Here is a 14606-nt window from a genome sequence, read left to right as displayed (position 1 = left end):
ACGCACGCACGCACGCACGTGTACGTGCACACGCACGCACGCACGTGTACGTGCACACGCACGCACGCACGAACGTGTACGTACACGTACACACGCACGCACGCACGTGTACGTACACGTACACACGCACGCACGCACGTGTACGTGTCGCTTCTTTCATGAGTGTTGAACGCAATCATAGAAGCGAAAATGAGGACTCTACCACATCCCCCAGCACTCATGTAGACAGAGCTAGACGAGCCATATGGTTTAAATACAAGAGAGGCGTCAGTTTTGTTATGTATGGTATGTGTCGCCCAGTGTGATTGGTTTATGTTAGGCACGCCCCTCAACAGCCAGCAGCCACGATGGCGTAGTGGATTTACACTGCAACAACAACATCACCATCAACATCAACATTAACATCAACATCAACATCAACATCAACATCAACATCAACATCAACATCAACATCAACATCAACATCAACATTTGCGTACGCAGGTGCTACGCTGCGTTGAAGAATCGCACCTACGAGCTTTGCGTGATACTTCGTAGAAACTCGGTGTACGCAATACACTTTACGCAACGTTGATGAATCCGGCCCCAGGATCGTACAAGCGCGATTAACGCCCCAATTAGGAGTTTAATTAAATGAGAAAAATTAGTTGGTAAATTATTTTAGATATTGATTTTACCGTGATATGGCCGCTATGCCGCTGTGGTGTTACCAGGAGTGTATAATAATAAATCTATATATATATCTAGATATAATCTGTTATTATTCACTCCTGTTATTATAAGGGGTGTATAATATAGAGTCATAGACTATATATCTATATTATACACTCCTGATATTACATTAGAAAAATCAGCCGAAGATAATTTCAGTGTAGCGTATTTTTGTAAGTTTAACTGTGGCACGGCTTTATTGATATTTTGTACCTTGTTTAATAATAATTGACGTTCGTGCATGAGTGGATTGCATGTAAATTACGTGCACATACTGCCCCGTTGTGTGAATTGGCCCATAGGTTTATCACTAGTTCGCGCTCTCAGCTTGGGGGCATGGGTGTGGGCACTTAAAATGAACGTCGTACATTCATTGGCATTTAAACCTCATAAGACTTATGACTGACGTTCACCAGAGGCGTGAGCAGGAGTGAAGTGGTGTAAGTATACCAGTACTGTATGTGTATGTGTCGAATAATACTCTCCGTTCTCGACTAGTGGTGCCCCCGGACGCTCCGTCCTTGTGCAAACCGAAGGTTTGAGTTAATATATGCAGCGGCACGCTGGCATACTGGCAATTTAATACAAAACAGAAAATTACATATGGGAATTCACTGGGAATTCGACTACTCTGAATTCGTGGGCAACAGTGACTGACTTGACACAGCGTTTGCTGGTAAGCATGTCATCGTAGCATCGTTGAAAATTTTTGGGATTCAAAAGCAGCCGAAAACTATAATGAAAACTAAACCTAATCCCTAATTACCTAATGAGCACGCCGCACGGCGCATGCCACTCACGATGTTTACTCGCGATGACGTGGCCTCTCTCAAATCGCCATGGTTGATACAAATCGTGCTCAAACTCCTCAAATGACGCCACAAGCAGTGTTGTCAAGGCACAATCCATAAACAGAAACGCCAATGATCATATCAATGAAGCCGAACTGCCTTAGAGCAAAGGACGGGCGCCAGCGGCGTGAAACTGTCCGTTGGTATCGAATCCCATCTGTTTTTTTAATTATTTGCCTGTTTTATGTATTTTTCTGTTTATGCCCATGTTAAACGTATTTTTTCCCAATTAACGCCAAAATATTTACATAGATTATTTACAAACAATTTAATAACTAGACAAATAATTTTGTTTTGTTTATAGGGTTAGGGTTAGGTCACAATGCTTGCATAAATACATGGAGTTTGAGGCACGTGATTTGTATCAACCAATGGATGGGGGGAGCATTTGGGAGGCTATGCAGGCCCTAAGCTGCGTATGTGTAACATACAGCTGTATATTTTCGCCGGGTCGTTGATTTCTCTTGGCGTTTCGCCTAGTGATTGTACGGAGCGAGTTTCTTCAGTGATTCGTCATCAATAGCGATTGTTTCATGTTTCATAAACATTGAACGGGTCATGATGCGCAGATGCGGAAGTTTAACGGTTGGCAGCAAGCAGATGCGTGATATTGTTCCGATACAAGCACACGCACAAGCGCAGCACGCACTGTGTACGTACACACACGCACGCCACGCAGCACGACGTGTAAACGTGGCACACACAGCACACAACACACAGCACTTATACCACGCACGTGTACGTGCACACGCACGCACGTCACGCACGTGACGCTACCCACGGCACGCAAGCCGCCATTGCAGGCCAAACAGCACGTGAACGGCACCACACACACTCATCGCAAGCACGTGTACGTGCACAAACGCACGCACAGCACCGCAACGCATGCATCGCACGTGTACGTGCAACACGCAGGCACCGCCGACGAGCACGCACGCACGTCTACAGTGGCATGCATGCATGTCACGTACCGCACGTGTACGCTGCACACCACACCACGTACGCAGCCGCACGCACAGCATGCACGACACGTGTACGCTGCACTACGCACATCACGCACGACACACGCACTAGACACGAGACGCACGAACGTGGTACGCTGCACAACGGCGCGCCCACACGCCGCGCACGTGCACCGCAGCCACGTGACGTGCACACACACGGACGTCACGTCACCGCATGGCACGCACCGTGTAAGTTTACAGCGAGCACGCGACAGGCACGCAACGTGTACGTGTGCACAACGCACTGCACACACTCATAGCACGCACGTGTACGTGGCACACGGCATCGCACCGACGCATGCAGCGCACGCACTAGCACGCACGTATACGTGCACGTATGCACACAGGCGCGCAACGCACGCACGCACGTGTAGGCAGGGCTACGCGAAAAGCTGTGGGGATATTCAAGTATTGCTTGCCGCGGTTGGGACCAAATTTTACCTGCATGCTTGCCTTTCCACTTCATCGAAAATACAGAGCGCCTCTCCGCCTGACCCGTGCGGGCGATAATGCGCTCTGGTTGAAGTCCTCGTGCGAAGCCCGTGAATCGATGAGTCCTCCTCCATCTCTTTTCCTCTTTCACTTTCGTGAAATTCCGGGACATCCGAATCTCCGCTGTCTAATTTTGCTTCAAGCTCACGTGTGTATTGGAGGTTCGGATGATTGGAAGGCAGTAGGATGGTGGGTCCATAGCGGGGATAGATTAGGCGATAGGTAGCATGACGGCTTACTCGATATTAAAAATTACTATTATTCAATTACATTACGTTAAGCTGAGCACAATTAATGAGTGTTGTACAAGCATGCAATATCGGGAATCAAGTCGGTTATGACTACCACGATGATCATTCTGGTTATGATTATCATTGTTGTAGCCGCATGCATGTCGAGATGTTGTAACGCGCGATTATAACGTTCAACGCGAAGTATGGTCTAAGTCGATGATCATGACTTATCGATTATTTGCGTTAATGTTAGCTTAAATGATTGGATTGTATACACGCAGCGGTTAGTTCAAGGAAGTTAGTTAAGAAAATGCCCTGATGATTATATCGTGTTAGTTAAGCTGGTTAAAGCGAGTTTAAGTTTTTCTGTTAGTGTACGATGTAACGTATTAGTAACTTTAAATTACTTATAACCACGTTGGAACTCTTTGGACACCGGTTTCGCGTTGAGCCGAGCACGCATTTCCGGCAGACGGCGTGAGTGTAGCAGGGCCTACGCGAAAGCTGTGGGGATATTTCTCAGGCGCGATGGACATCATTTGCTAAACTTGAACGCGGTTCAAGAATAAGTCATCAAGATATTCTCAGCGCGCATGACATTATGCTAAACTTGAACGCGGTTAGGAATAGGCACAGTCGCGTGATCCGCTTTGTTTCTAAAAACTGCGTACTGTGGCGTAGCCAATCACCAACAGTCACGCAACCTTCGGTCAGGTGACCCCTGGTTTTGATATCAAGTTCGTATAAAATCTATTCCCAGCTGGCTCAGTTCGCCAGGCGCCGCATAGCACAACACTATCGTCAGACAGATACGCGCCCGCACCATACCATATACCGTACCCACCACCATGACCACACAACCGGCGCATGGATATAAAAACACACCTCACCGCGCGCCGGGAAGCAGAGTAGTCTTAGTTAGCCAGTCGAAGCCATCTTATGTTAGTTTAGTCGCTAGTCACCACGTTAGCCGACACGTTAGTGAAGAAGTAGAAGAACTTATATGTGCGTAAAACATTACCATATCTGTATTGTAGTGATTCCTCTGAGTAGATATAAAACATACTAGTCTGTTTCAAACAAATACGTGTTATCTCTACTTGTGAAGTTATTCGCTACTCGCCTACGTTCGCACAAGAGGCAAGTCTGACTATTTCCCTCAAGCGAAACGCAACAGCACGAACGGAAACAAACGGGTGAATGAATGAATACACAACGCAGGGTTTATAACATTACACGCGTATACGATCACGTGCACTACACACAGTCGGGCATCTCCGCAGCTGCCATTACGAAATACGCCTGATAACACTGATACAACCAGCATCTCAATGTACATAGAGAGAGCCTGTAGCACACGCACGCACGTGTATTGGCCACACGACGAACGCACGCAGCCTACCGCAGCACTGTAACGTGCACACCAGACGCACGGCAACAGCTGCACGTACGTGTACGTGCCCGTGAACCGGCACAGCGGCACGCAACACAACGCACACATGGCACGCACGTGTACGCTGCACACGCACACGACGACGCACGAGACGTGTACGTGCGAGTCACCGCAACGCACCACGCACGTGGTCGTGTTAAGTTCACACCAAGGCCGCACAGCAGCGCACACACGGGGCCGCCACGCACACCGCACCATGCACGCACGGTGTAGTCACACGGTCAACCGCACGGCAGCACGCACTCGTTGCGCCGTCGCGAGCCGACGTGAAGTTGGGCGCGTGTCCGTGCACTACATAAACAGCGGCTTTCTATCAGAACATGGGTCATTCATCTGTAATGTCAAGGAGACAATATAATAAACGCTCTGCCAACAACAACAGCATAATCAAATACACGTAGACCTGATCCATGACGTCACGTAAAACATCGCTATACAGCGCTGCGCGATGGCGGTGCATATATGTTTGCTAGTGAATTAGACCCGCTAAAATTCGAGAGCTGTTTGCTGCAGCAATTGATCCCGTGTTAGCGGGCCTTTGATTTGGCGCACAGATCAATAGGCGCCAGCGCGTGATACTTTCGTAGGACGTTCCCGCGGAACTGCGCGCAAGATCCGCGCTTAGCGGGCAAGATCAACACCTCTCAGGCGACGCTTCTCTGGTATCCGGTCTCTCATCTGGTTTTTCACGACACGGGGTCACGTGACAGGGTATCCTCCGTGCCTGCCGAAGCTTGTCAGAGTTTCGCTCGGAAGCGCTCTAGGGTGACTTACGGGGCGGGTTTTCGCGCACGCATTTCCTTTTCGGCACGGTCGGCTGAAGTGATCGAGAGTGAACGCAGCTTAATTACGAGGGAATTCGCCAATTCGCCTCGGTTTTGTTATTTTCTGTCTTCTGGGTCTGTGTACTTGTAGCGAATGTATATGTGTTGCTGTGCGTGTGTGGTCGTGTTCGTGTTCGTGTGCGTGTGGCGGTTCGTGTGCGTGTGGCGTGTGTGTGCGTTGTACTTCGAATTTTCTTAGCTATTATGGCTATCAGACATCAGGCTATTAGACATTAGGCGGCTCTATGGCAAATGGCAATTGCTATGGCCACGGGCAGGACAGTAATGCAAGTAGCTTTGTGTTAACTATTAGTCCGAAATTAATTAATAAGAAGCTGTTGCAGCGTATTGCCCGATTAATGTAGATCACAACACGGCATACAGTGCCTGAAAAATTCATTAGCATCGGAATAAAAATCATATCTAATCATAATTTCTGACGGTGTAATAAAGTAACGAAAATATAATAACAACAATATAATAGTTAAAATAATAACAATAATTCATATAAAATTATAAGAATAAAATAAAATCACTAATAGTAATAAAATAACAAAAATGACGCATTTATTTCTCGGAAGGTGCAGCACCATCTTGCGCGCATTCATAGCGTGTCGACAGTACGCAGACGGAGGCCGCCGGCCGCGGGATGCACAGTGGTTTGCAAGTGACTGCAGGAGGCGACGACGTGACTTCGTGTTGCGTAGGGGGCGGCCTCTCGCGGACTCCGCTACTGCGTGTTCGTCTCAAGGCGTCACTCCTCTACCGCAGACTGACTAGCAACGCGGTCGCGCGCGACGTAGACGAGTGGCTCCGCACCTACTGTCGGCGGAGCGTCTGCTCGCATGTCGCCTCGCGACGCACACAGTGGCCGGCGAAGCGAGCAACGGCGGGACGGCGCGCGGACTTCGCAAGCCCCGTGTCGATCGTCGGCTGGCCGCCGTCGCACGCAGCCTCGTGCGATATCGTTCCTGTCGTCAACGGCAACGCGGCGGCGCGGCGAAAGCGACTCGAGTCGTTGTTCGCGGCGATAAGGCGGGCAATGCGGTTGCCGACGGCGACAACAGGAACGCAGATGCTGGGCTAGAGTCGGGTCGAAGGGGGAGGGGGATGAGCGAGGGATGAGGACTCATGACCTGGAGGACCTGGGAAGTGGCGATGGAGGGAGCAGAAGAAAGAACGCAGCAACCGGCGGTCGCAGGCTTGGTGGCGATGGCCGCACGACGGGCGCCACCGCAAATGATTCACGTGCGAAGCCGCTGCGCTCCGCCAAGCCCTCTCTAAGCAGGGTTAAAAGCTCTCGTTCTCGAGCTCAGGAGTGAATTGCTGTGCGGTGACTAAGTAAACGGACTCGGATGAAGCCATTGACGTCATGCATATGCATTGTAGACAAAATACAAAATAATATAAATTTTGAGATGAATAGCAAATTATTTTGGAAATAATTTGTTGATTTATTTCAAAATCGATTGATTTTTTGTGTGGTGAACTGAGTCCGACGATATTTTAAATCCTCAATGCTGTCGTTATGCTTAATCGACCCGTTTATAGACCAGACCCCTGTCTATAAAGGACAATTGTTCGGCGTTTCCCTCAACGACCGGTCATATGTGCGATCAGAATTATGCCTATGTCGACGCAGCTGTGACGATGGTTTGTAATGGGAGAATGCTATGCGTTGCATCGGTCCATGCTAGCGCGGTTCTTATTCGTTTGGTGCGTGTGTTGTTACAGTCGAGGCTGCGCGGTGGTGGCGGCTGCTACAAGCACGCGTTCTCATCGTGTTGATGCGTGTGTTGTTACAGTCGATGCTGCGCGGTGGTGGCGGCTGCTACAAGCACGCGTTCTCATCGTGTTGGTGCGTGTGTTGTTACAGTCGATGCTGCGCGGTGGTGGCGGCTGCTACAAGCACGCGTTCTCATCGTGTTGGTGCATGTGTTGTTACAGTCGATGCTGCGCGGTGGCGGCGGCTGCTACAAGCACGCGTTCTCATCGTGTTGGTGCGTGTGTTGTTACAGTCGATGCTGCGCGGTCGCGGCGGCTGCTACAAGCACGCGTTCTCATCGTGTTGATGCGTGTGTTGTTACAGTCGATGCTGCGCGGTGGTGGCGGCTGCTACAAGCACGCGTTCTACGGCATTGAGAGCCATCGCTGCATGGAGGCGACTCCTAGCCTTGCTTGCGCCAACAAGTGCGTCTTCTGCTGGAGGTACGTGGAAACGTCTTGATGGGGGGGGGGGGTTATTGGACAACGGATAACTGTTCTGTTAGGGAATGACTCAAATTGTGTTGTCAGTTGATGGCCTTTGGTTTTATATAGGTTGGTGTGCTGGGTAGATGGAGTTGGTGGTGGGTGGGTGGATTGGGTGGAGGGTTGGGGCATAGAAGGATGAACGATGCGTAAACGCTTCAGTGGAACAGTCGCGGCACGTATCTCGGTAAAGCGTGAAAGTTGCGAGACTGAATTCCGACGAGAAAATCCGTTTATTTTCGTCGTCTGTGTCTAGACATCATACGAACCCAGTTGGGACAGAGTGGCGCTGGCTGATGGACGAACCAGAATTCATCCTACAGGGGGCGCTGGACAACCACTGCAAGATGATTAAAGAGTTTAGAGGTACACTGCTTGGTGAAAAACACATTTATATTGTGAATGTCGATGCAAATGCCATATGTAATCAGGACGTCATGAGGGTATAATATAGATTATATATTCTCTATACTCTTTATTATACGCTCCTGATATAATTACATACTGTAATAATTACATAATTCGTAACGTCCTTTCACTCTGTTAAGACTTATCAGACTTATCAACAAGTTTTATTGTTCGTGAGTGAATCTTCACTAGTCTGTACCTCGCTGCTTCAGATTACGAATCATTATGTAATTGAATTTTTTCGCTGTTCACTTGTTCCCGATGCAGGCGTTCCCGGCGTTTTGCCCGGACGGCTAATAGAGGGAGCCACCCCGCAGCACTGCGCGCTCTCGCTCGTCGGAGAACCGATAATGTATCCGCGCATCCGGAAGTTTGTGCAGCTGCTGCACTCGCGACACATCTCCACGTTTCTCGTTACCAACGCTCAATTCCCTGATGCGATCAGGTGAGTGTGAAAGTAGGGAGAGGGGAGAAGGAAGGGGAAGAGAGATTAAATACAATTGTCTACATAACTACATATGCACATCATCTCCTCATCTCCCTCCTGAATCTCTCGTAAAAATCTCTGCAAGCAGCAGCCGATGCATCGTCTAAAATACGTGTAAGAACGGCCGATCGCATCGACAGCTGCTCTCCATCAGCTCACGATCGCAAAGTACGCGTCAATCACACTCGAAACATCAACCCACGCGGGTCCGCGGCACGCAGGTCGTAACGTACACACGTCCCGGCACCACGCACGCAGCGCTGATGCAGCACACACACATTCACACTCTCTCGATCCGTCCGTCACACACACTTTATCCACGGCAGCGTGCTACTGCACACTGCACGCAGCACAACCACAACGACCGCACGAGCCAGCGTCGTCACGCTAGCGCAGCCACGAAAACATCCCACACCAGCACAACCACCCCGCACTCGCACGGCAACGCATCGCACGCACGGCACGCACCACGCACGCACAGCACACGCGCACCGCAAGGCTGCCGTACATGACAGTCCACATAGACTCCAATCGCCTAGCTACTAGTGTCATTCATCGCATAAGTCGATTACCATCGCTCGTCATCGCTGCCGTCAACGAGACCGTCACGAATTATCGCTGCGCAGCAGCACGCACATTCCAACACACGCATTTTGCACGCACGACGCAACACCACCACGCCACCTACGCACACGCGTCCTTTCACGTTACGGGCCACACACAACACTCATGCGCGCACTGTAGCGTCGCACGCACTCACGACCGCACCCGCACGCATAGTCCGCACCCGTGCACTGCAACCGAACCACGCAAGCACAGCACAGCACGCACCGCACGCAACCCCTACAACGTCATGCACATGCAACGCACGTAAGCCACAACGTGCCTCAACCTCCACAACTACACACGGCGACAGCCTCTAACGACTAGCGCCTACGCCACGCCCATCGCACCGCCGCCAACGCCACATACGCATCATCACCGCGCCGCACATCCCCAATCACGTAAACACCCTGCAAACCACGCACACACGCACACACCGCACACGCCACCGAGCAAATCCGGCGACGAAACGTGGTACTCTGCACACGGCAGCTGCTCGCCGACCACGTCGCGGGCACGCTCACGGCAGTCACTGTAAGCCGTGCAACACAGCACGCCTCAGTGCGGCGCCGCAACGCGCATGAGCATCCATGTAAATTGCCATTACGTCTAGCCCGATGCAAAAAATACTGACATTACCGAAACCGGGCGAAATATGCCCGTGAATCAAAGAACCGGAAAGAGAGATGAGCGACTAATATATTGAATAGAGACGAGAGAGATAGAGACAGTGTAGAGAGAAGAGAGAGAAGAGAGAGAGAGAGAGAAGATAGATAGATAGATTGCTATTATAGATAGAATGATAAATAGATTAGATGATAGATAGATAAAAGAGAGAGAAGAGTAAAAGAAAAAACGAACAAGAGGATAGGATACGATAGAGAGAGAGAGGAGAGCCGAGACCGTATAGAGCCTCGTACACCGTACCTTGAGGACCTGCTACCGGTACTTAGACCTCCGTAGGCAGACCTGGAGACCGTTCTCCACCGGGGTACATTGAGACCCGGACGTCGAGATACGCCACATCAGCGCCAATGCACGGAGCGTGTAAAGTTTATCACGCACCGCACGCACGCACGTGTACGTGCACACGCACAGCACACCCTTCGCTAGGCATTAACCTGAGACCTGTTCACCGGCGGCCTGAGGAACCCTGGTCACCGTAAGCGTCGAGATCACTCATGCACGGCACCGTACACGTGCAGCACGCACGCACCGGACGCCAAATGCACTGCAGTCGTAGCAGTACCCGCAGCACTCTGCGCATGCCCTGCCTCTGACGAGCTCCGTCCTGCGCCTCAACCATCACTTCCACGCACGACACGTATCACGCGTGCACGTCTCCACACGCGCGCCGACTGCACGCACGCACGTGTACCTCAGTGGCCTCACGCGAAGAATCCTGCTTGAGAGTCATACCTCTACTCTCCGGGCTTGGCCCTAAATTACGCGCTCCTCATTTGCTGCCTTTCCACTTCATTCAAAAACATGAGCTCTCCGCCTGACTCGGTTGCGCCGATAATGCGCTCTGCGTTGAAGTCCTCTGTTGAACCAGCCAAGCCCACCGTGAATTCGATGAGTCCGCCTCCACATCTTCTTTTCCTCTTCACTCGTATGAAATTCCGCGCATCGAAATCTCCGCTGTCGTAATTCTGCTTCAAGCCACTGGTGTACATTGGAGGTCGGCGATGATGGAAAGCGCAGTAAGATAGGTGGCTCCATACGGGATAAGATAAGGCGATAGGTATGCAATGACCTTACTCGACTATTAAATAATTAGCTGATAAATCAATTACCATTACGCTGTAGAGCTGAGCACAATCTAATGATGTTTACAAGAGCACGCAATATCGAATCAAACGTCGTTATGACTACCACGATGATTCATGGTACTGGATTATCATATGTTTTGTAGCCGCGCATGCATTCGATTTGTTTACGCAAGCGATTTAACGTTTCAACGCAGGTATGGTCAACGATGATCATTAGTAATATGATAACTATTGCGTTATGTTACTTAAACATGATTGAGATTGTTATAACACGCGCGTTTAGTTAAGGAAGTTATGTTAAAGAAAATGCCTGATTCGGAGTATACTACGTGTTATGAAATTAAACTGGTAAACGATTTTCCACCTTCTGTTAGTTCGGTACGATACACCGTATTAGTTAACTTTACTTACTATAACCGATCGTGAACATCTTGAGAACACGGCGGTTGTCGGCGTTGATCGAGCAACCGAATTCCCGGCAGACGGGCGCGTGTAGGCAGGCTTGCACGCGAAAAGCTTGTGGGATATTCGTCAGCGCGATGATCCAGTCATTGCTAAACCTGAAGCGCGGTCAGGATATAAGAGTCTACAACACAGACTATTCTCAGCGCGACTGACATTATTCGCCAAACTTGAACGCGTTAGGAATAGCACCATCGCGAGCCGTCCTGTGAAAGTTCATAACCTGCGTACTGTGGCGTGCCTAAAATAGTCGTAAGCAAGTACCGTAGAAGACCCAACCAACCATCCGTCACTTGGTTACATGAAATCCCTTCGGTCAGGGTGAACCCTTGGTTTGATATCAAGTTCACATATAAAATCTATTCCCAGCTGGTCTGCGTCAGATTCTCCCGGGTCGGACCCATAGCCCACAGACACTATTCTGTCAGTAGAGATAAAAAGAAACGCCCGCCCGCACCATGCCAATTAACGTCGAAGCGCGTACCACCCGCCACCATTAATCGACCGATCGACTCACACGACCACGCGCGAGTGATATCAAACACACCGCCAAACGCGCGCCGGGAAGCCAGATAGCTTAGTTAGCCATCGCAGTCGCACGCGTAGTATATTCCCTGAAGCCTCCAATCAGCCCACGTAAGCACACGTAGTTGAAGAAGTAGAAGATAATTATATTGCTGTAAAAACATTACGTATCTCGTATTAGTGACATTTTTTTTTTTTTTGTCTTCTCTGGGGGGGGCGGAGTAAATATAAACCATCCTAGTCTGTTGCACACAAATACGTGTGTTACGTGTCTACCTGGTGAAAGTCGTATCTCGCGCTACATGTCGCCTTACGGCTTCGCACAAGAGCGCAAGTCGACATTGTCCTCACAGCGAACGCAAAGCACGAACTGAAACAACGGGTGAAGAGAGTGAATAACACACACGCAAGCGTTTATAACATTACGACCTATATCGGATCACGTGCCTACACACAGTCGGGCATCTCCCACGTGCCCTTTACGAATCGCCTATAACACTGACACCAACCAACTATCTCATGTTCCAGTAGAGCAGAAGGCTGGACACACGCACGGCTCGCGAACGTTGATGTGCACACACACGAACCACGCCCAGCCACGGGCACGTGTACGTGCACACGCACTCGCACCGCGCACAATCTCATGCACGTCACGTGTACGTGCCACGCACGCACAGCACAGCACAACACGTCGTGGCACACTACATGGCACCGCTGTCATCCATACCACGTGTACGTGCACACGCACACACGTCCAACGCACGCACGTTTACGATGCAACACGGCACGGGTCGTGAGCACGCACGCCGACGTTAATTCACACCCACGCAACGCACGTCGCTCGCACACCCAAACGCACACAACGCAACGCATGCACGCACGTGTACGTAACACGCACAGCACGCAGCACGCACGTGTACGTGCACTACATAAGACAGCGGCTTTCCTTATCACAACACGTGGCATTCACTCCTGTAAATTTCAACCAGCACGCTTCGCCTTCTGCAACTCACGAACCCCACATACACAAATTACACTGACCTGATCCCACTGACGTCGACGGTAAAACATCTTAAACATCGAGCTCCTACACCTGCGCGATGGCGGTTCGCATATACGTTTGTCTAGTGAATAGACCCGCTAAAAATTCGAGACTGTTCTGGCAGCCAATTGATCCGTGTTACGCCGCCCTTTTCGATGGAGAGCCCACCCCTATCAAGTAGCTGGCCAGCCGCGTGATACTTTCGTAATGACGTGGCTTCGCCCACGTAAAAGGTTCGAAACCCGAATGTTCTGCCTCCATGGTACCGCTTCCTTCGCCGCGAGACTTGCGAGCGCTCAAACGATCCGCGCTTAGCGGTGCAAGACAAACACCTCTCAGGCGACCGGCTCTCTGCTGTATCCGGTCTCTCATCTGGTTTTTCCCACGACGACAGGGGTCACGTGACAGGTGTATCCTCCGTGCCTGCCGACACACGATGCTCGACCAAGCACAACGAAGCATGAAAGCCTTGTCTATCTCAGTTTTCCGCCTCGGGAAGCGCCTCTTAGGGATTGCCACGCCATGGGGCGGGTTTCCGCACGCGCAATTCCTTTTTCGGCCGTGTCGGCGGACCATCGCAACTTAGAATCTAGAGAGTGAACCAGCAGCTAATTACTCGAAGGAAGAATTGCACTCAAGTAGCCATCTCGGCAGGTTTTTTTTATTTTCCATACTGCTGAGGTCTTGTACTTTAAGCGAATATAGTGTGTGCATGGCGTGTGTGCGGTCGTCGTCGATGTGGCGTGTGCCGTTTCGTAGTGCGTGGCTGTGTGTAGTTGGCGCGCTCTGTAATTGCGATTTCTTAGCTATCGTAGGGCCTATCAGACAACTCAGGCTATTAGACATTAGGCGGCTCTATGGCAATGGCATTGGGCTATGGCCAAGGCAGGACATTAATGCAATAGCTTGGTTTAATCTATATTGAACCTTCCTGACAATGTAATTAAGTTTACATAATGATGTCTGAAGTTAATGTCATCCGATCGAGTGATGTGGCCTAGGATTAATGTAGGATCAACAACACGGCATATCAGTGAAAATATCATATTATACAGTCAATAATTAAATCATGTCCTTATGCATCCCAATTTCTGACGTGTAATAGTAAATAAGTAACGAAAATAAATAACCAACAATATATCAGAAAATATTAAGAGATCACCATATAAACAGAGAAAAATAATTACATATAAAATGATAGAATAAAAGAATCAATTAATAGTAAAAAAAATAATCAAAAATGCCCACAAACATTATTATTTCAGAGAAGGTGCGCAGCACCATCTAAGCGCCCATTCATCGATGTCGACGTAAAACGCAGACGGAGCCCGCCGCGCGAATGGCACAGTGGTTCCGCAAGTGACTGCAGGAGCGACGAACGGACTTTTCGTGTGGTAGTGGGCGCCTTCTCGCGACTCCCGCTACTTGCTGTTCGGTCTCGCGACTCGCGCTACCGCAGACGACTACAACCGGCGTCGCGCGCAGACTA

The 14606-nt window shown here is 50.0% G+C and overlaps 2 protein-coding genes across 2 annotated transcripts in view; both read left to right on the top strand.

The window, feature by feature from the left end:
* Nucleotides 1-6655, top strand: part of LOC106810731 (putative pre-mRNA-splicing factor ATP-dependent RNA helicase DHX16) — a 21320-nt gene extending 14665 nt beyond the window's left edge. Inside the window, 1 exon segment of the mRNA XM_014814170.1 lies at nucleotides 6179-6655. Coding sequence (XP_014669656.1) covers nucleotides 6179-6655 — 477 coding nt within the window.
* Nucleotides 6656-7309: 654 nt separating this feature from the next.
* LOC106810736 (S-adenosyl-L-methionine-dependent tRNA 4-demethylwyosine synthase-like) overlaps nucleotides 7310-14606 on the top strand; it is a 26120-nt gene continuing 18823 nt past the window's right edge. Inside the window, exons 1-3 of the mRNA XM_014814176.1 lie at nucleotides 7310-7776; nucleotides 8075-8184; nucleotides 8494-8671. Coding sequence (XP_014669662.1) covers nucleotides 7448-7776; nucleotides 8075-8184; nucleotides 8494-8671 — 617 coding nt within the window. The 5' untranslated portion in view covers nucleotides 7310-7447. The remainder of the gene's footprint in view (nucleotides 7777-8074; nucleotides 8185-8493; nucleotides 8672-14606) is intronic.

Source organism: Priapulus caudatus, unplaced genomic scaffold (assembly GCF_000485595.1).
Source record: "Priapulus caudatus unplaced genomic scaffold, Priapulus_caudatus-5.0.1 Scaffold469, whole genome shotgun sequence".
Lineage (NCBI taxonomy): Eukaryota > Metazoa > Priapulida > Priapulimorpha > Priapulimorphida > Priapulidae > Priapulus > Priapulus caudatus.
This window is presented reverse-complemented; position numbering and strand designations above follow the sequence as displayed.